We start from the raw sequence: 23333 nt of genomic DNA, 5'->3' as shown, positions 1-23333 counted from the left end.
AGTGGGGGAGAAAAAAATCCTTCCTCCTCCCTCAACGGCGATCGGATAGACCCTGGATCAACAAACTAAGGTGACGGTGGCCTGGGTTCTTACCTGTTGTAGGCGTAAGTTGCAGCTGCTTGTTCCCACTTGGTGGTCCTCTGTCGTAAATACGTAAGGAAGCGTGGGTCAAAAGACAAGGGGTGAACAGGTGTGTAGTGTGGATTGATGAGGTGGTCTGAGTGGTGGGGGGTCTTGCTGGTTATTGTTATTGTGAGTATTAGTGGTGGTGGCCAGGGGGGTGAGTCTGGGCTGACCCTGCTTCACAGTCAGGATGTACCAAGATGGCTGCTGGGACAAAGGCAGGCCTGAGCCGTGGTCTTTCCTGCTGGGGTGGAGGACCGTCGGCTCAGGGGGCTGTGAGTGAGGCTTGGGGAGGCTGGCGAGCACCCTCAGGACGGTGGAGATCTCTGGAGGAGTGCAGTATTGGATGGCCTGGATGGTGCTCCGCTAGGCCGCGGCCTGTCCTGAAACGGACGGCTGCAAAAATGTCACGGGGTGGCGGATTGTACCGCTGGGCGGCACTTCGGTGAGACTTGGGACGGCTGGGGAGTACCCTCAGGGCGGGGAGGTCTCTGGAGGAGTGTGGTGGTTGGATGGTGCTCCACAAGGCAGCAGCCGCGGCCTATCCTGAAACGGACTGCCGCAAACTGTAACGGGGACAGATTGTACCACGGGGCGGCACTTAGGTGATGCTCAGGGTGGCTGACGAGCACCCTCAGGGCGGGGGATATCTCTGGGGGAGTGTGGTAAATAGATGGTCTGGATGGCGCTCTGCTAGGTGCTAAAAAGGACGGCCGCAAACTGCCACGGGGGGGGGGGCGGATTGTGCCGAGGTATGGCACTTATCTTATTGAGGGCTCCGGGGAGGCGATGCCTAAAAGTTCTGCGGGAGGAAAGGGTAGGAAAAGTAAGAGTGGGAGGCGGATGGATAAGGGCGCATCCGTGGTCTGTCCTCTGCGGCCAGGCTTAAGTGTGAGCCACTCGGGCGGCGCGGAATAGGTGACAGATGCGGCTGAGGTAGCTGGGGTAGGTTATTGTGGGTAGGGGAGGGCTGCAAGAAAGACTGTGTCAGGGACCATAGACCGGTGTATGCGAGGCAGAGTTTTAGAGGCTGGATGCAGGGAAGCTGGGTGAACCTGCCTGCCTGGAGCTATGAGCCACACGTCCTACTGCTAGGAGCATGCGCCGATCTGAGCTCCTGTTGCTATCCTGCTGCTGATGTTTGTGTGGGCAGCATGTCCTTAGAAGCCCAATCAGCAGATAAGAGGTAAAACGTGTAGACTTGGAGTGCCACTCAAAGCTGGTGGATAACAGGTGTCCATACCAGTATTCAGAAAGTGGGAGCAGGCATCCCACCTCTGTCCCCAAGCCCTGGTAGGCGAGGCGAAACATGTCTGGTGGCTGGAGCAGCGCTGGCTGAAGCCATACACCTCCATATTTGCATCTGAAGCACTGGGTCAGTTTTGAGTGGCATTTTACCCCATGTTTGTCCATGCTTTAAAATCTAGAGTAATAGAAAACACTTATAATAGACAGCTGGAACATTCTTGTATTGTGGCAGAAGCATTCTAATTTCCAAACTTTCCTGGGGGAAACAATCTGTTCCATTAATTATAAAAAGGTACAAAACCTACAGACCTTTTTATAGTCTTTTTAACTGAGGTTTATATTGTATACTTTATATTTGGCACTTGATTTTGTAATGCAAACAGTAAGTTGTCTAGAGCATTATCCTTCTCCCTCCAATAATGATTACACTTTTGCCTAATTTAGATGCTGCACTCATCTGTATTGGAAGTTCAGTCTCATTCTGTATCCCAGGAGGTAGTTGTTGATGTTGTGATGGAAGACATAAAGGAAAAGCAGCTGTCCATCCTTATGTTGGACCTAGTAGATACTCAGGAAGAAATAAATCAGTTAAAAGAACAACTGAAGGTGGAACAAGAGACAGATCATACTACGTTAACAGAGAATTTAGAGGAAGGCCGCAATTTGGAGGAATGCAGAGATTCTGACATCCGATCCCTGAAAGAGCAGGTGAAGGAACTAATATGCCAGTTGGAGGTTGTGACATCTGAGAAGGATGCTATAACTTTAAAGCTTCAAACTGTCATACAAGAGCAGAGACCATCAGAAAGGCTTTCTCAGTATGAGCTGGAACCTTCTGTTTTAGAAAAACAGGACGTGCCTGACTATGAAAGTCAAAATATACTGGCAGAACAAGTAAATAGTTTAGAAAATGAATCAAAGTCCAAAGATGTAAAGGTTACTGCATTACAAAAAGACCTGGATAATATGAATCTGCTGCTCTCTGAGCAGAATTCTTTATCAAGGATACTGGAAAACCAGTTGGAAGAGAGGAAGAAAAGCATTGAGAGCCTAAATGAGCTGCTAATTCTTAGCCAAAATAAAGAAGAAAGACTGTGTGAGGCACTAGCAGCTAATGAACGTGACATAGTGTCTCTTCAAGAGCAACTTTCGCAAAAGTCTGCAGAGCTAGAAATCCTACAACTTTCATCAACGGAAAAGGAACAGCAGATTGAGGAAGTCAGCCATAGTTTTTCTGATAAGATGGTTCTTCTAAATGAAGAAAAGTTTTCCATGGTTCAAGAGATAAAGTCCCTAAAAGAGCACCTGAGATCAGTTGTCCAACAAAGTGGAAAAGGGGAAGAATCACTGGAGACCCTAAAGAGAGACAACGCAGAGCTAAACCTTCAAAGAGATATACTTACTCAAGAGAAGTCTGGCCTTCAAGAGATGATGCAATCTATTCAGACAGAATTTGAGGAGGTAAAAAGTAAACTGGAAAATGTGTCCTCTAGTTACACGCACAGTCAAGAAATTCTCAAGTCTGTTCAAGGTGAAAAAGAAGTGTTACACGTCCAAATGGAAGACCAGAGAAGTGAATTCCAGAAAAAACAGAAGGAACTTGAGGAACTGCATATCCAAGTTGAAAACCAAAGGCAAAATTATGATCAGCAGTTGCAATTCTTGACTGAAAAACACCAGAGTAGCCTGAATGATGTTAATTGCTTGCAGAAAGAAAAATGTGAATTGGAACAACAGCTAAAATATTTTAAATCGGAAGATGATTGTGAGGTAGGATTAAAAGAGAAGGAGGAACTGCATATTCAAGTAGAGCATCAGAAGAAAGAGATCGAGCAGCTTAAAAGAAAGTTGCAGGCAGCACTAGTTAGCAGAAAGGAATTGACTAAAAAAGTATCAAAATTGGAACAAGATCTAGAAAAACATAAAGCTGAAAAAGTTTTGGATCCTGAAGAGATGGTCTCTTTACAAAATAGTAGCCTAAAATCTGAAGAGGAAGTGGTATGCAAACAAGACACAGAGGAGGAGCTTCTTAAACAAGTAGTCAGTCTTGAATCTGAACTAGAACATTTAAAGAAAGCGCTATCTGAAAAAGGTTTGGCTAATGAACAGCTTCAAATTTTGATTGACGAATTAAGAGGTAAATCCAAACATGTTGAACAGGTAGATAGAATGGCATCTGAAAAGCCAGATAGTCCATCCAATCAATTAAATACAGAAGAGAAAGTCAATATGGTATTACAGCTTGAAAATAGAATAACACAACTTGAGCAAGAAAAGGAAAACCTCCAAAAAAAAGTCCAAGAGGCTTTGAACTCTCGCAGGGACACCATTAAAAAGGCACAAGAGAAAGATCGGCACCACCGTGAACAGCTAAAACAACAGAAAGAAGAGTTTCATCTCTTGCAAGAAAATCTTGAAAAAATACAGAGGAACCAAAAATCAGATTCAGATTCTGCCATGATTCTTGAAGAACGAGCAATGCAAACAGAAATACCTTATCCAGTAGACCAACTGTGTAGTGACTCTTCCCATGGAGCAGAGGGCTTGATGTCTGTGTGTGCCTCACAAGACAGTTCTGAAAAGTCTAACTGGAGAGAGGAATGGGTAGACTTTTTACCAGGAAAGGTTGAAGACCTCTTAGTTCACAAATCTCCTTCTACAGATCTGACACTGGACAGCTATAAAACACAGTTGGATCTCTTTCAGTCTCAGAAAAATGAATTGGAGTTAAAAGCCTTGCAATTGGAAGAGAAACTTGATGAACGCTTTGAGGAGATTTCATATCTACACGATACCATAGACCATTTGACTACACAGCTACAACAAGAAAAAGACAAGTGTTTGGTTTTAGAAACACAATCTTCTGTTTTTAAAACAGAGCTGGAAAATAGCAAACAAGAAATATCTGATCTACAGGAATTAACAATTGAGAAAATAAAAGATGAACTAACGCATAAAAAAGAAGAGGTTGGACAACTTCACCAGGAGCTGGAAGAAAGCAATATAGCTCTTAAGAATGCTAATGACCTTGTTTCAGAAAAAGATGATACAATTTTGTCTCTAAAATCTCAGATGGAGCTTCAAGCCAAAGATCATGAGGAACATTGCAAAAAACTTGAAGTTAAAGTTCAAGAAGTACAACAAAAACAAGAAGATGAAGTTGAAGGAGAAAAAGGAAAACAGCAACTTCAGCGAAAGCTTCAGGCTGCATTGATCTCCAGAAAAGATGCACTGAAAGAAAGTAAGGCTTTGAAGTTAGAGTTGACGACTATGAGAACTCAAAAGGAAGATTTAGCGAATAGACTACAAGTTGCAGAGGGATCAGTAAGTGAACTGAACCTAGAAAAAGAAACTTTACTGAATACGTTATTTGCCCACAAAGAAGAACGAGGTAAACTGATAATGGAAATAGATAAATGCTTATTGGAAAATCAAAACCTTGAAGCTTCCTGTGAAAGCCTGAAGTTGGCATTAGTAGGAATTACAAAAGACAAAGAAGACTTGAATAAAGAGTTGGACACCTTGAAAATGTCACATGACTTAAAGGCATCTGAATGGCAAGACAAGCTGACTGACCTTCAAAAAGAGTATGAGACATTACTGCAGTCATATGAAAATGTTAGTGATGAAACTGATCGAATGAAGCGTGCAGTGGAAATGGTGAAACAAGAGAAGCAAGAATTATTTACGAAGATGAAACGTGTTGAGGTTGAAAAGAAAGATGTAGAGAGCCAACTGGAAGAATCACAACTGGAGATAGAAAATATGAAGGAAAAGATGAGAAAATTTGCCAAATCAAAACAGCAAAAAATACTTGAACTTGAAGAAGAAAATGATAGATTGAGAGTAGAATTGCAGAAGGCAACAGAGGTGCAGAAATCGAATTATTTACAAGAAAATGTGGCGGTTAAAGAAGAGCTAACAAGGGTCCAATCCGAAAACAATGTCCTAAAATCAGAACTGGAACTGGCTCAGTCTGAAAAGGAAAATTTCACTAAGGAAACCGAAACGCTGAAGCTCCAACTGCACAGTGTTGAATTAGATTTGCAAAAAGTTCTAGAAGAGCGCAGCACTGAGATACTAGAAAAGGAAGTTGTCAGCAAAACTAAAGCTATTGAACTAATGCATTCAGTTCCTGATGATAAACTGGTTGTTGATGAAAGAGTGGCTACTTTAGATTTGCTTACAGAAAATGATGAAAAACAACAAGCAACCTTGAAGAAAATGTCACAACTTGAAGAAGTTATTGAAAAGTTAGAAACCCGTATGAAGGCCAAAGAAAATGAAATTGAGAAAATGAATACAATTATAAATGAATTTCAGGAAGAAAAGCTAAGATCAGACACTCTGTTAAGCGGATCACAAGATATGAATAATAAAATGGAGAAAGACTTTTCAGATCTGAAAAATAAATATCAAGTTGCTGTTAATGACCTAGATGAAGTTAATAAGCAGAAGCAAGCCTTGGAAACTGAGAAGGATGAGTTGGAAGAGAGGTTGATGAATCAAATGGCTGAGCTCAACGGAAGCATTGGAAACTTCCAGCAAGATGCTGTGGACTTGCAGATTAAAAATGAAAGTTTGAAGCAAGAGTTGGAAAACCTTCAACTCCAACTAGAAGAGGAAAAAAGACAGATGGAGAGACAGAAAGCTGAAGCCATATCTGAGGTTCATAAAGAATTTGTGGAAAAGTTAAAATCGGTACATCAAGGTGAAAAAGGCAAGATGACCCAGTCAAAAGAGCTACAGGAATTGCTCAAGGAAAAGCAGCAGGAAGTAAGACAACTACAAAAAGACTGCATACAATATCAAGAAGCAATCAGCCGGTTAGAAAGAACTTTTAAAGCCCTGGAAATTGTGCACAGTGAGTGCGAGAACGAAAGGGTTGCCTTCAGCGATAGAGTAGCAAAAGCTGTGGCAGACACAAAGAAGGCAGAGGCTGAGCAAACATCGCTTCGTGTGTTACTTGATGACACTCAGAGTGAATCTGCAAGAATTTTGGCTGAAAATGTAAAGATCAAGAAGGAAATACGAATAATTACAGAGAACACTACACTTTTTTTTAAAAGAAAAGAAGAAGATATGGAAAAGAAACTTGAAGAGGAGAGGGTAAAACATGTTAAAGAAATGGCAAACTTGCATGCGAAGATAAGCTTGCTACAGCAAGACAAAGAACAGCTTGAAGGATCCATTAAGCGCCTACAGGGCCATTTTGAAGAGAAGAACCAAGAAATAAAAGCTATGCAAGGAAATCTGAATCAAAACATAGCAAAGCTTGCAGCGTTCACTCGTAGCATGTGTTCTTTGCAAGATGATAGAGACCGTGTTATAGAGGATTCCAAAGTGTGGAATGAGAAATTTAATGACGAATTGCAGAAAAAGGATGATGAGATACGTGATAAAGAGAAACTATGCATGGATCTTAAAAATGAGCTTCTGCAGGTCACATCTCAAATTGATGAACTCAAGGGTCACGTGAGCAGGTAAGAAGTTGTTTAACTAAAAGTTGACTAGATTTTTTTTCCATGCCTATTTTATCTAAATAACCTGTCAAAAACCTCTTATATTTCAGTCCCATTTTGTCTTTCTTTATTTCAGGCTACAGTTAGAAAATGAAGAACTGGTCACGGCTGGGCAGACCGAGGTAGAGAGTCTTGTTGAAGCAAGAGATTCTCTGCTGGAAGAAAAATCGATTCTTTCTTCCTGTCTGGAAGAAGAACAGAAGATTCATCATGCCTGCCAGGAAGAGCTAAAAATGCAAAGCCAGGAAGCAAAAGATAGGCTAAACCAATTGGAGAGTCTGAACATAGAGGTGACACAGTTTCACAACGAAAATAAGAATTTGCTGGAAACCGTACAAAGGTTAGAGGCAGAAGTTCAAGACTTGAAGCTTCAAAATGAGCAGACTCAAAGTGACCTGCAGGCTTCCAAATCTTTAACAGAACAGCTGCATGTAGAGCTGGAACAGAAAGAGCGAGATGTTGTGCGGTTGCTAGGTGCTTGTGATGAAGCAGTCAGTGTAGCTGTGGGAGAGGTAAATGAACTGCATGCAATTCAGTGCAAAGCTTTAGAAGAGAGATTAGAAGAAGCTGAAAAGGATAGGAAACACATGCAAGGAAAATTAGAAGAACTGAAAACTCAACTAAAAGCCAACCAGGAAGAGTCTGACCGAAGTAAGGCGCAGTTACAGGCATTCACTAAATCTATGTGCTCTTTACAGGAGGAGAGAGAACGGGTTTTGAGCGATTATCAGCAATTGGAGCAAAGACATCTTGATGCAATTCTTGCTAAAGATGGCCTCATTCAAGAGGCAGCAGCAGAAAGCAACAAGCTCCGCGAAGAGTTAAGATACCTTCGAAGCCGCACTGATGACCTAAATGCACAGAATGCTAAATTAAATGCTCAGCTAGCTCGCTACCGGGAAGACTTAAAAGAGGTGATCTCACTGAAGGATTCACAACTTAAGCAGTTATTGGGGGAAAAATTACAGGAGATTGAAAAGTTGCGCCTTGAACAGAATAACCAGGAGCTGCTGCTAAATCAGGAAAAGGGACAGCGGGATGCTCTGCAGCAGGAGTTAGATGAAACAAAGAAGGAAAAACACAGAAGTCTAGAACAGGTTGATAGTCTGACACGTGATATCTCACAGCTTAAAAACGAGAATGAGGCACTTAGAAATCAGCTTACACAGGAGGAACATGAAGTGCAAATCCTGAAGGAAGAGCTACTGCAAGTGAAAAAAGAATTGGAAAGCATCAAAGAAGAAGCTGTTTGCATACAAGCAAAGGCTGAGGAGCGAGTGCGCCATGCAGAGGATGACTTGAATAAGAAGCTCCAGAGCATACAGCATGATACTGGCATTATGCGTAACGAGACCGAGACAGCAGAAGAACGAGTAGCAGAACTAGCAAGGGATCTCATGGATGCAGAGCAGAGGCTGCTAGTTGCTTATGAAGAAAATGCTTCTCTTAAAGCTCAGATACAAGCATTTGGAGGATCCATGAGATCTTTGCAAGACAGTCATGATATTGCTCAAGAAGAAATTAAGAGCTTGCAGGACCAATTTAAAGAATTTCTTAACCTGAATGAAGAGCTTGGCTTAGTAAAAACAGAAAGGGATAACCTTAATTTCATGCTATCAGAAAGCAAAGAGGAACAACAACGGATACAAATTCAACTGAAAGAGCCTATGTCCAGCTTGCAGGTGCGAGAGGAAGAAATCCGTAGAGTGACCGCTGATTTTCAGGGTTCACAAATGCAGCTTCGCAATATGTCCAAAGCAATGGGAAGTCTGCAGGAGGATCGCGATAGATTGCAAAGTAGCTTGAAGACACCACCTAGGGAAATGGAGAGGACTCTGCAGAGCTCATACCAAAAAGACAACAAGGTATTTCCTTCGATAAAATTGTCTTTGGTGTCAAAAAAAGTGTCCCCTGTTTGGTTGTAAAATAGTATATTATATTATATAATCATAGTAACAAAGGGCAGTGTATCTTTCAGACCTCCAGTGATCATTCCAACCGTTTACTAATGGGAGACCTTCAGAGCACACAGGCAGAAATGCAGAACCTACACACTGAACTCTGTGACGCACTCGGTCAAGTACACCAAAAAGAACTAATGATACAACAGCTCAATGTTAAGGTTAGTGTAAAAGCACTAGGACATTAATGCGAATGTATCTGTGTTTTTTTTTTTTTTTTTTTTTTTTTTTCTGCAAAGCCTTTTCCATGATAGTTCGCTAAGGACTCAGGACTCACAGAACTAGCTGTGAAATTTTAGAGCAAGTGCTGCTCAGCTATTTCAGCACAACACAGTTCCTGACATAGAAAATAATTTGAAAACAAGGTACAGAGTAGACTGTGATCTATGTCAGGGGACTGCAGAAGATACATAGGTAAGTGTGGGTTCAGAGGATTTGTATTTGAATTCACTGGTAGTTTCCATCCTTCAAATGGCTGCAGCCAATGTGTTCAGCAGCTTCTGTGAGATAGAACAGTGTGCCCATCTATCATAAACTGTCGCAGTTGTTACTAAATTTGCAAGGGATGCTTTGTTGAATCCTTTCCCCCCCCCCCCCCCCCCAGATCAGTGCCTGTATTCCCATTCTGCAGGCAGAGAGCTTAAAGCGGAGCTCCACCCTAAAGTGGAACTCACGCTGATCGGAACCCTCCCCTCCTCCGGTGTCACATTTGACACCTTTCAGGGGGGAGGGGGGTGTAGATACCTGTCTAAAGACAGGTATTTTCACCCACTTCCGGCCACAACAGTCTCGGGCAGACTGCGGGCATGACGTCCCCTCCCGATCGACCCCCACCCCTGTTGTGTGCTGGGAACACTCGGCTCCCAGTACACAGCGGGAGCCAATCGGCAGGCGCAGCGTGACTCGCGCATGCGCCGTAGGGAACCGGGCAGTAAAGCCAGAGCGCTTCACTTCCTGGTTCCCTCCACTGTGGATGGCGGGGGAGCAGCAGAGTGACGAGCGATCGCCAGCGCTGGACTCCAGGACAGGTAAGTGTCCTAATATTAAAAGTCAGCAGCTGCAGTATTTGTAGCTGCTGGCTTTTAATATTTTTTTTTCAGCACACATCCGCTTTAACCGGAATTTTTTTTTTAGCAGCTATGAAAGCTAGTAAAAGGTTAAGCTTTAAACCTGTAAAACTAATAACACTATTACAAATATAAAAAAATATCAAATCACTTACTCTCTAGACAAAAATAGCTCCATGTAAAGGTCTGAGAACAGAGATGACCTCCCATAAGAGCACATATGGATAAATTCCAAGGTCAATCAATGCGAGGCAGTTAAAATTGAAAGAAAAAGGGAGCAAAATCTATAATATATATATATATATATATATATATATATATATATATATATATATATATATATATATATATATATATATATATATATATATATATATATATATAGTTTGGAACATACTCCTAACCCCCCCCCCCCCGTGACAGCGGGTGGGGATCCTCTTCCCACACCCGCTGTGCAGGGCTACACAAGCACAACTGCGTCATTCATTAACCGGAATCTGTGAATGAAAAAAGTCCTGTCTACCACTGGGGCAGACAGCTTGCAGTTCTCAGTACACCTTGTGCATGCTAATCATGCTCGTCGTCCATTGACACTGCCTACAGCTCTGTAACAGAAAGTCCAAAAAGATGTACGGGCAACAGAGCTGCAGGCAGTGAGTGCAGGAGCATGACATTGTACCCAGGATCCACTGAAGAACACAAATCTGTGCTTTTTTTTTTTTAAAGGTAAACTTTACATTTAATATACTCACCTGAGTCCCCCCATCCAGGTCCCTCAATTATGCTGTTTCCAATTGCTAGGACTGCTTGTCCAGCTCTGCATGTTAACCCTCACCATTCCTTCCCCTTCACTCCTCTTTTTCTCACCGTTGGATCTCTCTTGGATTTTGAAAGGCCCCCTCTGCATCCCAGCCAGCTGGAATTGTCCATATCACACAGTTAGTGAAAGGGACAATCCCAAGAAAGACCCTAGCAGTAAGTAAACAGAGGGGGGGGGGGGCAATGAGCTGGATGATCACATGACCACACCCTAAGTAAAATGAGGGTTTAGGGAGTTTTTTTTTTTTTTTTTTTTTATCCCGGCAATTAGATGGAGAGCTCTTGGAGGGGGTTTAATATTATCCCAGATTTGTGTTTTAGAATTGTTCAGAGACATGATATGGCATTCTTTAGACAGTAACAGTTCAGCTTTAACTTCATCTAATTGTATTTCTGCAGCTTTCTCAGATATTCGAAGAGAAAAGTTCTTTATCTCTCCAGCTGAATGATAACAACCAAAGTCTTAGAGATGCTATCAACCGGTGTTCATCCCTTGAGCGACAGCTGCATGAAATGCATCCCAAAAGTTCGGTAAGAATAGACGCAACTACCCAATTATTAATAAAGCTGGATTTGGCAGAAACATTACAAAAAAGACAATGTAAATAGTTTGTGTTTTGCAGTTGGCTTTTCCCTTTCCTTAATTTTTTTTCCTTTAAATTAAGATTGTGATTCTTTCTGTAGGATACTTTACTGAGTGATTCGGCACCTGGAGCCCCACAAGAAAGGAAGGAACCCCAAACTGAAGCCGATAGACAACTCGTGGAGCTTCAGCAAAGGTTAGTTATATTTCTGCCCTTTTACTCTGTGATAGCCTTAATAACCTTTACAGTTACTAATATATACCTTATTTGTGATATTGCAACTTGCCCTTTTTTATATTATTTTAGATCTGCTCCTTAAACAAAGCTCATTAAAGTAACCACCAGTTCCCGCACATACCTTTTTTAAATAGCAGCTCAAGCGCCACTTGATTGTCTTATTCAAATATTGACTCTAGTTTAGTAAATCCACACTGATCTGTATCCTGCCATACCTTTTTGTGAATAGACCTGCACATCACTGTGAGGGATGGCTGCAGGGGAGGGGAGAGGGAGCTCAACAATGGCTTGGAAAATCCGGGAGCAGTGACATCACTCATAGGCTCCTATGTCCCAGCCATTGTTGGTGCTCCCTCCTCTCCCCTGCAGCCACCGCTGACTGACTAAAAATAGGTAAGTATACCATTTTATTTATTTTTTACACAGGTTAGTTTGCATGTAGGTAACAAAAGGGGGAGGGGACATTTTTAAGACCGTGTTAGGCAGGAATTGTACTTTTAAGGTTAAAGTGGTTGTAAACCTCAGACATGAAATATGAACAAAGCACATTCCTCTATAGTGTGTACTTGTCTCAATTAGAAGCACTAAGTGTCCAATCGGCTCTCCAAGCTCTCCTTACTGAACTCTGCGGAGTGTAACTTCACCTCTCCACTCCCTTTTTTTCTAAACTCCAACAAGCTTTAAAATTCAACACTTTGAACGGATGTAGAGCGGAAAGGGCTGCAAATAAACAGGCACAACTTATGTAGAAGGATCTGTTTAATCTCTGTGTATCAACTGAGGTCAGTCACTTCACTGGATATATGTAAGGGTTTAAACCACGTTGAAGAGAACCTGCCATGAAAGAAATATGGAGATTGCCACTGCTTGACATGTCTTTCTGAAAATGCTAGCTTCTTGGCTTGTCTTGCAATCTGATGGCTTCTATACTATTAGGCTCTTACCTGGAACAAGTATAAAGACCAAGAGCACTGACTTCTCTGAGTTTTGAATCTGTTTTCTTGCTCTGAAACGTTGACTCGGAAAGTATTCAATCCAGAGATATCCATTTAGTTAGTATTTTTAGAAGGGCAGCCCTCTGATTCTTGCTGCAGGTTTTGAGGGGTGAGAGCAGGTTAAGGCTTAATAAATAAATAAATAAATATATACCGTATTTATCAGCGTATAACACACACTTTTCCCCCCTGAAAATAGGGGGAAAATCACGGGGGGGTGTTATACACCGATAGTGCACCTCAGACTCGGAGGGGAACGAGTGCCGCCGAAATTCACCGAGCCGTAATCTCCTGTTTACTCGGCTCTGACATCACGCACACAGTCCTGCCTCCAGCACCGGCATTGGACCAGTGTTCTGTCAATCACAGGAGCTGGTCCAATGCCGATGGAGGCGGGACTGTGCATGTGACTGCTGATGCCGCGTGAACAGGAGATGGCGGCTGTACGAGGAGATGGCGAGGCTGCAGATGGACACACAGGCTGCAGATGAACACTGACCATTATTTTGCTTTTTGCTTCAAAGTGGTTTATTTTTCTCCTGAAACCTCTGTTAAATCGGGGTGTGTGTTATACGCCGATAAATACGGTGTGTGTGTGTATATTTTTTTTTCTCTCTGCATTCCCAAAATTTTTACTCTTTCATTACACTTATTTTGAAAATGTAACCACTTAAGGACCAGTGCACGACGATATACGTCGGCACAATGACACGGCTGGGCAGATGGACGTACCTGTACGTCCCCTTAAAGATGCAGCATTGTGGGCACGCACGCCTGCCGCAAGCTCAGTGAGTCCAACTGCGAGTCCTGCGGACTCGATAAATACCTGCGATCATCTCACGAAGAGTAAGAACAGGGAAATTCTGATGTAAACAAGCATTTCCCCATTCTTCCTAGTGACGGGACACTGATCACAGCTCCCTGTGATTGGGACCGATGAAGCTGACTGATGGTCAGTCGTGCCTACACACCATCGGTTAAAAAAACGATTGTGTCAGAACGCGGTGACGTAAAACATGACGACGTGTTGGAAAAAAAAGTTCAATGCATCCAAGCATGCGTCGACTTCTGAGCATGTGTGGATTTTTAACAGATGGTCGTGCCTACTAACGATCGGTTTTGTTCTATCGGTTAGGAATCCATCGGTTAAATTTAAAACTAGTTGGCTTTTTTTTAACCAATGGTGCCCACACACGATCGGTTTTGACCGATGAAAACGGTCCATCAGACCATTCTCATCGGTTTAACCGATCGTGTGTACGCGGCATAAGATCTTCTCCAAGTGGGATTCAATTTATCAATATCCCAAAATATAAGGCCAGAAGCGTCTCTGTTATGTTTACGTCTAAAATGTAGGGAGACACTATGGTCTTTATATCCTATGCCAATATGTTCCGACACACATTTACCTAATGTTCTTTTAGTGCAGCTAATGTACATTAACCCAAATGGGCACTGAAGGGCATATACCACATGAGTGTAATTGCCTGAAATAAATTCTCTAATATCGAACTCTCTGCCATTCCCTGTGGATCGAAAACTGGTTAATCCCCTAACATGCGTATTAACTTGGTAAGAGTTGGCACGCTTTACATTTTCTACAGGCATAAAAGCCTGCTCTGTCTCAAAACATTTGAGGGTTAACTGGTGAGTCTAGCAACTTTTTTACCACCCTGTCTCCAAAAGAGGGCCCTTTTCTGTAAATTAAAACATGGGAAGGGACTTATTGAGTACCTTGCCCATGCTCAATATTCCCCAGTATTTAAAAAAAATACTTTCCACCTCTCTGAACTGAGAATCGTAATTACTAATAAATCCCCATTCACGTTTATCATCTCTAATTTCCCCTTTATCAATCAGACAAGATTCCTGAGAGGTTTGTCCCACCAGTTCGATCACCCCATCCAAGTGGTCAGCTCTGTAACCTTTCTCCACAAATCAATTTTTAAGATTGTGCCAAAAAAATCTGAATCCTGCGTACAATTCCTTCTAACCCACATAAATTGTCCTTTTGGAATGTTCCTTAACCATATGGGATGATGACCACTATATATAGGAAGGTAACTATTGTGGTCTGGAGGCTTAAAATAAACCTTAGTAGCCAGCTGGTTAGACTGTCTGTCTAATCACAGTCACATCTAGATAATTGACCTGATTTTTTGCTCCACTGATAATCCAATTTAATATTGTTACAGTTCATATTAATATAATTCATAAATTCAATTAACGACAGTTCGGAACCCACCCAAATTAAGAATAGGTCGTCAATGTAAAATAGAAGTTCATCTCCCCTATGGGCAAATATGAACTTCTCCTCCCACTTACCCATCAAGAGGTTGGCAAGGCTTTTGCGCCCATCGCCACTTTTTTTTTTTTTATGAATTTAAAATCTCCCATCATACCAAAAATAATTGTGCGACCACCTCTTTGTCTTCAGGGGACAACGGGGGGAGGGGGCGACTGTGAAGGGGCTGACCACCTTGTGCCTTCCAGCATCCCAGGGAGCAGGGATGGTGGAATCCCTCCAGATTGAGAAAAACCCCACACGCCATCAGCTCCTTCATTGGGTCAACCAAGGAGAAATTACATAGAGGATAAGCGTAATAACTAAAAAATAAAAAACGTACTTGGTACCTAGTTTTAGTCGTATACCAACCATATACACTCTCCCAAAGATTCATAAGGACCCTGTCAATCCACCTGCTAGACTAGGCATGTCCAAAGTCCGGCCCGAGGGCCAATTGCGGCCCCCGTTCCAGTTTAGTGTGGCCCCCCTTGTAATTTGGTTATATACTGTATTTATCGACGCTGCCTCGGAGGGGACAGGGAGAGGGGGAACGAGTGCTGTCAAATTACATACAGTAGAATCTCCTGTTTACTCAGTGACGTCTGTAATAGGAAGTCCCGTCTCCTGGGCTGCCATTGGACGACTCCTCTGTCTATCATAGGAGGCGGGAGAAATTTTATTAAAGAGGCTGCTCTGTAAATTCTCCTGTATGTAATCTGTTGGTGCTCATCCCGCCCCCCCCCCCCCCTTCCCTCTGAGGTTGCAGATGGACAATCGATCAGGCTGCATTCATGGCAATGGAGAGGCTGCATTCATGGCAATGGCAAGGCTGCAGATGGGCACTGATTAGGCTGCATTAATGGGCAATGACCCTTATTTTGCTTCACCGTTTTTTATTTACATTTTTTTTTTTTTTTTTTTGCACTTAATTAAAAAAAAAAAAAAACAACTGCAAACCTGTGTCTCAAAAGGGACCTTTACACTAACCCATAAAATTAACACATCCTGAACCCCAAAACTGGCATTATGTTAGAGGTGTTTTTTCAATGCCATACCAGTAATCCCTGAAATGCCACACTTATTTTTTGTTTAAAAAAAATTCCCTTCTTTCTGAATAGATATCTGGAACTGAAGCAACAGAGTAATGAACATGAACATGTCAGGTCAGTCCTTGAGCAACAGCTGAGGGAGGAACGTCAAAGAGCAGAGGACAAGATACAGGAATTGGAAGAAAATATAAACAGGTGAGTAAGACCGCTGGCCTAGACCATCTAAAGAGAATTTTGCTCAGGACAGGCAAGGTCAGCGTGGTCTAAAGTAGTCTTGATTATGGGGTGTTAAGCACAAAGTGTACCCTGCTTTATTGATCTAAATCTCTCTCTTTTTAAGTACTGTGTTATTTGCCTTCATGATTGTTTGATGGTCTTTCTTTTTTTTTTTCTTGTGTGTGTGTGTTGGTAAGCGATAGATGTTTTCTTTCATATCTGATAAAAACAAAGCCCAATGTTTTTGCTGTCGTGGTTTGCAGTGAGCTAAATGTAGTTGAATTAGGGGAATAACATGATTTTTTTTTCTTCCTATGTAGGTTGGGTTCACAGGATTGGTCAGTCCGTGAGGAACCTGTTGCACCACATGAGCTGTCATTGCTAATGGAGCCACATGATGTACCAAATGTTAAGGTGAACAAGCCAAATTTTGCTTTTAAACAGCTTGCCCAGATAAAGGTTTATTACAGTTTTCTGTTACCTTTTGTTTCATTTGTACTTTTTGCTATTATCAGACATTCTCCAACTCTACTGCAATGGCTGATTTCTCCTGAAAATATTATGTTTGGCTGACTTAATGGTTTAATTACTTTGGTATTGACCTGAAACAGAAATGTCAAATAACAGGGCTCCATTCTTAAAGGGGAGGATAGATACATGAGAGATGCCATTATTGCTTTTTTTCCCCCATAATGGTGCATTCTCTAGGGCTTTGTGCTGATCTAGACTTCCCTAACAAGTGAATCACTGACCTGAGCAATGTAGCCAGTCAAGACCATATTCCGGTCCTTCATACTAGTTCCGGGTCATTGACTTACTTGGTAGCAAAGCCAGAAATTAAGTAAGCAATTGATGCTCCCATATTTTGTATCTGCGCAGATTTTCTTTAAAGAAGAATTCTAGGTGTAGATATTTTGCCATAGTGACATTGGTCCAGCTTTAGGGGGGCTTGACTGTAGCCAGTGGGAGTAGAAAATGCCCTGGCTTTAGTGGTAGTAAACTTAGGCCCAGATTCACAAAGCACTTATGCCGACGTATAACAAGTTACGCCGACATAAGTGCAAATGTGCGCCGTCGTATCTGTGCGCCAGACCCACAAACAGATATGTGCCTAAAACGAAGCTACACCCCGCCGCTTGCTTACGCCGGTGTAGGGTGGGCGCACATTTAGGCTGGGTGCAAGGTGCCGCTCCCATTGATTAGCCATTCAAACATGCAAATGAGGGAAATGCAGCGATTCACGAACCTGCGTGCGCCCGACGCAGGCTACGCGAGGTGCGCGTAAGTTGTACGTCCGGCGTAAAGTTATTCCCCATAAAGGAGGTGCAACTCAGCAGCAGACATGCAAAGGTCTGCATCGGGGAACACAAGCCGGCGTATTTTACGTTGGACGTGTGTCTGGCTGGGCGTAGGTTTACGTTCACGCCGTACGCAGTGATCCAGCGTAGTTTAGGCTGTTGTTCCGACGTGGTTGTGAGCAGGCGCAGGGGGATGCGTCCACGTCACGGCGCATGCGCAGTTCGTGATGCGTATCTGTCTGGTGCTCGGCCCATCATTTGCATGGGTCACGCCCACTTCCACCTACGCTGGCGTACGCCTTCGAATCCCACGCTGGCGCAGCGTTGGGAGCACTGGCTTGCTGAATGCATTGCTTGCCTCTCTGCGCTGCGTTGGCGTAGCGTAGCGTACATTGGTTACTCTACGGCGGCGTAATGTGCGCCCACACTCTGTGAATCTGGGCCTGACTTGGTGGTCAGTGAGAGTAAAATATCTACATCATTGGCATCAGTGGGAAGAATAGTGCCCCATCTCTGGTGTCGGTGGGACAAATATTACCTCATTGTTGATGTCAGTGGGAGGACTAGTGCACCATCTTTGGTGGAATAGTGCCTTGTATCACTGAAAAATATAGTGCCCTAAGGGCTGGATGAAGGCAAGCAAAAAGCTACAGCTGGCCTGTGGACTGCATTTGGACACCCCTGTCATATGCCATACTTGGGGGGGGGGGGGGGGGGTGTCTCCCAGGAAGCTGAAAATCACTTTAGTCAGTCACCATGTCAGTGAGCAGTGGCTGCAGTGGAGAGGAGGGAGTGCCAAACAACGACTTTGATAGGGGAGCCTATGAGTGATGTCGCAGCTATTGAAATTCCCCACTGTTGTTGAGTACTCCCTCCTCTCCTCTGCAGCCACCGTTTACTGACACAGCGGATTACATGAGCAGACCAGAGCGGACTAAAAATAAATAAAAGTATACTCATCTCTTTCACAGGTTAGGAAACAGGAGAGGGGAGGGACATTAAGCATACTTTGTGTTGGGCTAAAATTCTGTTTTAAAACCAAACTAAGAGGTAATGTTTAAAGGATACAGTGCACTTGGAAGTGCAGTCGCTGTAAATCTGAGGGGTAGATCTGAAATGAGGTGAAGCTCTGCTGATTTCATTATCCAATCATATGCAAGCTAAAATGCTGTTTTTTTTTTTTTTCTTGCATGTCCCCCTCGGATCTACAACGACTGCAATTTCAAGTGCACTTTTGCACTTGTAGTTTGCACTTGTAGTGCAAAGTGGATTTGCCTTTAGTAAATGACCCCCATTGTCTCACTAAAAACTTATAGGAACATATAGGTACCCAGTACCTCTCTCCAACAATCTTGTAATCATTCAATGGCATTTTTCGTTTCAGGCAAGAAGCTCACCACTAAAAAGACTACTGCGGCTTGTGTTCTGCTCTCGCACCAAAACCCCCTTGCTGGCTTCTTTGTATCTATTACTTATTCATGCACTACTATTCTTATGCCTAACTGGGCATCTGTAAGAATATATGCTTTTACCACGAAAGTGATGACATTGGAGTTGAAGAGCACCATTCCAGCCCTCATGCTGAACATAGTTGGGAAATGAGTTGAAGCCATGACTAGCACCAAGAGATTACTATTCTTATCTTAGTTGTGTCTTCACGGAAAGTGTGGAACGGCATCATATCTTGTACTCAGGACTCCAGCACTATACATTCTGAAGATGATGTCAGCAGCATCACTGGATGCAACACACCGCTTTCTAAAAGTCAGCATGCCTTGAAAAGGTTTTCAACTTTTTTGACGGATGGCAAGCATAGACCTCTAACCCAGTTCACCTTTGTTGCCTTTTCCACAACTCTTAGGCTGGTTCAGTTCTCTCTGTGATCTCAGAAATAATGTTTATTCTATAGAAATTTTATGTCCTCACTTTGATTGTGCTAAATTGGGAGGGAGAGGTTGTGTAAACCTGTAAATATTCTGTTTAATAAGAATGTTGCATATTTATATATTACCAGTTACTGTTTTCTCTTTCTAAAATAACCTTTGGAAAGAGTTTGTATTTATTATTGCTAATGCGCGGTATTGCTTGTGTGCATTTGTAATATTTCATTCCTGTATGTTTCCCTAAAATTGCTATTTGATTTTTTTTTTTTTCCACTTGTGGGTTTTTTTCTTTTGCTTTTGTGTAATTTGCACAGAATTTTTTCATATCATCATGACTTTCTACATCAGGAACTTACAGAACCATGTAGATGTGTAATTGGCTATTATTGCCTTTTAGGGAGCCTAAAGCTGCCCTACCCTATACAAGCGGATTGTAAAATCTCTGTGCAAAAACCAACTTTGAGATATGAGGACAAACCTAAGCAATCCTTTCAATTTGTATGAAATCAGGCAGCCCCTTGCACTGCATAGTTGTAGTAGTGCAATTCGATTTGTATAGTCGGCTTTAGCTCTATGTACATCCAGGCTTCATTTTTTAAATTGGGGAACTAAAGAAATATGGAACAGCCTCTGGAATTTATTTCCCCTAATGACTCTAGAAAATGATCCAAATAAAAACTCATAACAACTAAGGCCTCCACTGGCGAAAGTGACTCAAGCCTAACTCCATGTTTCATTGAACTTTAAATAGTTGTTTTCGATCAAGCTGGTCCAAGACGTAAAGAGTGCCCCCTTGTCCTCAGTGTTGACCGTAAAGTGAATAACTCAACACCAAGTTCACTATATGGACCCCTTATATATTTGTACATGTGGATCATATCCCCCCTAATTCTCCTCTTCTCAAGAGAGAATAAATGTAGTTCTTCTAATCTTTCCTCATAGCTGAGCTCCTCCATGCCTCTTATGATGTCTCTATCTCAGCCTCAGGCGATCAGAGGAAGCTTTGTATTCATTCATACCTGTCCCACTGCTGGAATTCAGTGCTGTATGCTGAGGCTGTATACAGCACTGACAGCCGTTGCACTTATTGGTGAAAAAAATAGTTTGGACCAGCTTGGTCCAAAATAAAACTATTTAAAGTTCACTAAAACTTGGCCTTTAAAGAGAACCTATTGGGGTTTAAATTTTGAGCACTCCTTTTGCCAACTTTGTTTTTAATGTTCCATGCCCTTTACATCTCTGCCTGGTGAGTCAGTTATCCAGAACCAGTATCCATGATGAAAGTTTAGACTTCATTGCATGCGTTCAATTTCTCGATCACAGGGTAGTGGTGGTAAAAGCAGGACTGAATAACTTCCCTAGAGCTTGTATCTTGTAAAAAAACATCTAGCAATGGCATTTCATATTTCTCTCCTAGTAATGGGTTCCCTGAAAAGATTGAATGTCCATTGATATGAGTTTTTGTTGTGATTCCTTTTTTAAGTGATTTGGTATCTTTTATGATAAAGTAATTTGTTTGTTCTGTAAAAATCTTAACACTATCAGGTAGGACTGTCACACAGAAGAAGGGATATTGGGCAGGTAGCAAAGTGAAGGTGTTCATGAAGGTTTATGTTGCACCATTCTTTGTATGTACGTGTGTGTGTGTGTGTGTGTGTGTGTGTACATACACTATATTACCAAAAGTATTGTGACGCCTTTACACGCACATAACTTTAATGACATCCCAGTCTTGGTCCGTATGGTTCCTTATTAAGTTTGCCCTACCCTTTGCAGCTTCAACCCTTCTGGGAAGGCTGTCCACATGGTTTAGGAGTGTGTCAATGGGAATGTTTGACCAATATTCCAGAAGCACATTTGTGAGGTCAGGCACTGATGCGGACAAGAAAGCATGGCTCCCAATCTCCACACAAATTCATCCCAAAGGTGTGCTATCATGTTTAGGTCAGGATTCTGTGCAAGCCAGTCAAGTTCCTCCACCCCAAACTCTTGTATTCATGTCTTTATGGACTCTGCTTTGTGCACAGTCATGTTTGAACAGGAAGGGGCCATTCTCAAACACCATAACCCCCCCCCCCCCCCCCAATCACCAAAAGATTTGGACCAGTGCACAAAGCAAGGTCCATAAAGACATGGATGAGTTTGGGGTGGAGGAACATATCTGACCTCAACCCTATAGAACACCTTTTGGAATGAATTAGAGCGGAGACTGCAAGCCAGGCCTTCTGTCCAACATCAGTGCCTGACCTCACAAATGCGCTTCTGGAAGAATGGTCAAACATTCCTATAGACACACTCCTAAACCTTGTGGACAGCTATCCCAGAAGGGTTGAAGCTGTTCTAGCTGCAAAGGGTGGGCCAACTCAATATTGAACCCTACAGGCCAAGATTTGGATGCCATTAAAGTTCATGTGCGGGTAAAGGCAGGTGTCCCAATACTTTTGGTAATTTAGTGTGTGTGTGTGTGTGTGTGTGTGTGTGTGTGTAATATATATATATATATATATATATATATATATATATATATATATATATATATATATATATATATATATATATATATACATGCATTCATACACACTATATAGTTTCTGGTCTTCCTGATGTACTGAGAGAAAATGTCTCATTGTTAATTATTCTATTAATTATACATCTTGTTTAAGTGATTATTTCTGTTTGGCAAGTAATCAGTGTTATCATCTGAGTGTTTGTGAATGATTACCTTTTAAACCACTTCAGTATGATTCCCCCAGTTTATCGAAGTGATGAAAGTGTATTCCATGGTGAACATTTTTTTTTTAAAAGCTGTCACACATTTTTCCCCCAGTCTTGTTAGAAAAGATTTAAATTAAACCACCAAAATGAAGGAGGATGTAGTAAAAAGTCAGAAACGTTGCAAATTGCACTGACATCTATAACACGGATTTGAATATCCGGTCTGACACATTGAAATAAGCAGCATGAGTTAACCAAGGGGATTTTAGGTAATGTCAGGAAGATGATCTGCTAGTACCTCTTTTAATGAGTTTGCTTTCTAAAATGTGAAGTTTTGCTCTATTTTTGCTGTGCTAGTCTCCTTATTACTCTGATTCCAAAAGGTAATTACTAGCTTTTGAATGCAAACCTTCTTGAAAAAAGCCTCTTTCACTAGGTGGTGTTATGACTGTAATTCGTAATACCCATAAAATAGTATATTTTAGGCATTGGGTTACATTTGCCATGACGGCACACCAGGATAAGGATCTTTATTTTATTTTTTTTTAATTGAACTTTCTTTTCAGCCAGTTAGATGTAAAAAAAAAGTCTGATCAATATTCCTATCGCACACGTTCCTTTCAAAAATGCCACATGAAATGGTGGGTGCAGCAACATTACCAGTTGGGTTCTGGAAACCTCAAACAGCGTACATATTCGCCAGCACACCATGGATCGACAACTTCCGTCCAAAAAGTTTTTAATGAAAAAGATCACATCACAAGGGATAGTGCAACGTTTCAGAGCCACGCAGGGCCCCTTCGTCAGGCATGACTGACAAAGGGGTCCTGCGTGGCTCTGAAACGTTGCACTATCCCTTTGTGATGTGATCTTTTTAATTAAAAACTTTTTGGACGGGAGTTGTCGATCCATGGTGTGCTGGCGAATATGTATGCTTGTTAGATGTAAAAAATAGACGCATGGTTCAAATAAATCTTCTTATCTCGTGGTAAAGCTTTGCGGGTTGAGCCTTTTTTGCGTCAGTCTCTTTCTACACAGGATAAGGCGTACCGGGATATCCTAATACATTTTGCCTTGTAAGCACTACATTGTTTATAGCTATAGGACTGACAGCCATCATAACCCACAGCGATGTATAGATGTAGTTGGCTGTACGCGTAGAGTTGGGGAGGCCAAAGTGAAGCCATGGTGTTGTATTTGGGCAAGTTTTCCCGTATGCCTCGAGCATTAATGAAGGGCCAAAGCAGCACCGGTTATATACAGTTCTGGTGACTAATCCAAAATGTCTAGTGGGAATGTATGTGGTGTACCATGCCAGGAAGAGATTGT

At 42.1% G+C, this 23333-nt stretch overlaps 1 protein-coding gene across 4 annotated transcripts in view; it reads left to right on the top strand.

Moving 5' to 3' along the window:
- Positions 1 to 20111, top strand: part of LOC120931576 (golgin subfamily B member 1-like) — a 64255-nt gene extending 44144 nt beyond the window's left edge. For all 4 annotated transcript variants that reach the window (XM_040343158.1, XM_040343156.1, XM_040343154.1 and 1 more), the window contains exons 9-16: positions 1816 to 6854; positions 6970 to 8758; positions 8872 to 9015; positions 11140 to 11271; positions 11425 to 11519; positions 15962 to 16087; positions 16429 to 16522; positions 18791 to 20111. In XM_040343158.1, the coding sequence (XP_040199092.1) occupies positions 1816 to 6854; positions 6970 to 8758; positions 8872 to 9015; positions 11140 to 11271; positions 11425 to 11519; positions 15962 to 16087; positions 16429 to 16522; positions 18791 to 18922 (7551 nt within the window). In that variant the 3' untranslated portion in view covers positions 18923 to 20111. The remainder of the gene's footprint in view (positions 1 to 1815; positions 6855 to 6969; positions 8759 to 8871; positions 9016 to 11139; positions 11272 to 11424; positions 11520 to 15961; positions 16088 to 16428; positions 16523 to 18790) is intronic.
- Positions 20112 to 23333: the final 3222 nt, after the last annotated feature.

The sequence above is a fragment of the Rana temporaria genome, chromosome 3 (assembly GCF_905171775.1).
Source record: "Rana temporaria chromosome 3, aRanTem1.1, whole genome shotgun sequence".
NCBI lineage: Eukaryota > Metazoa > Chordata > Amphibia > Anura > Ranidae > Rana > Rana temporaria.
Note: the sequence above shows the minus strand (reverse complement) of the source record. Positions and strands in the feature narration are given on the sequence as shown.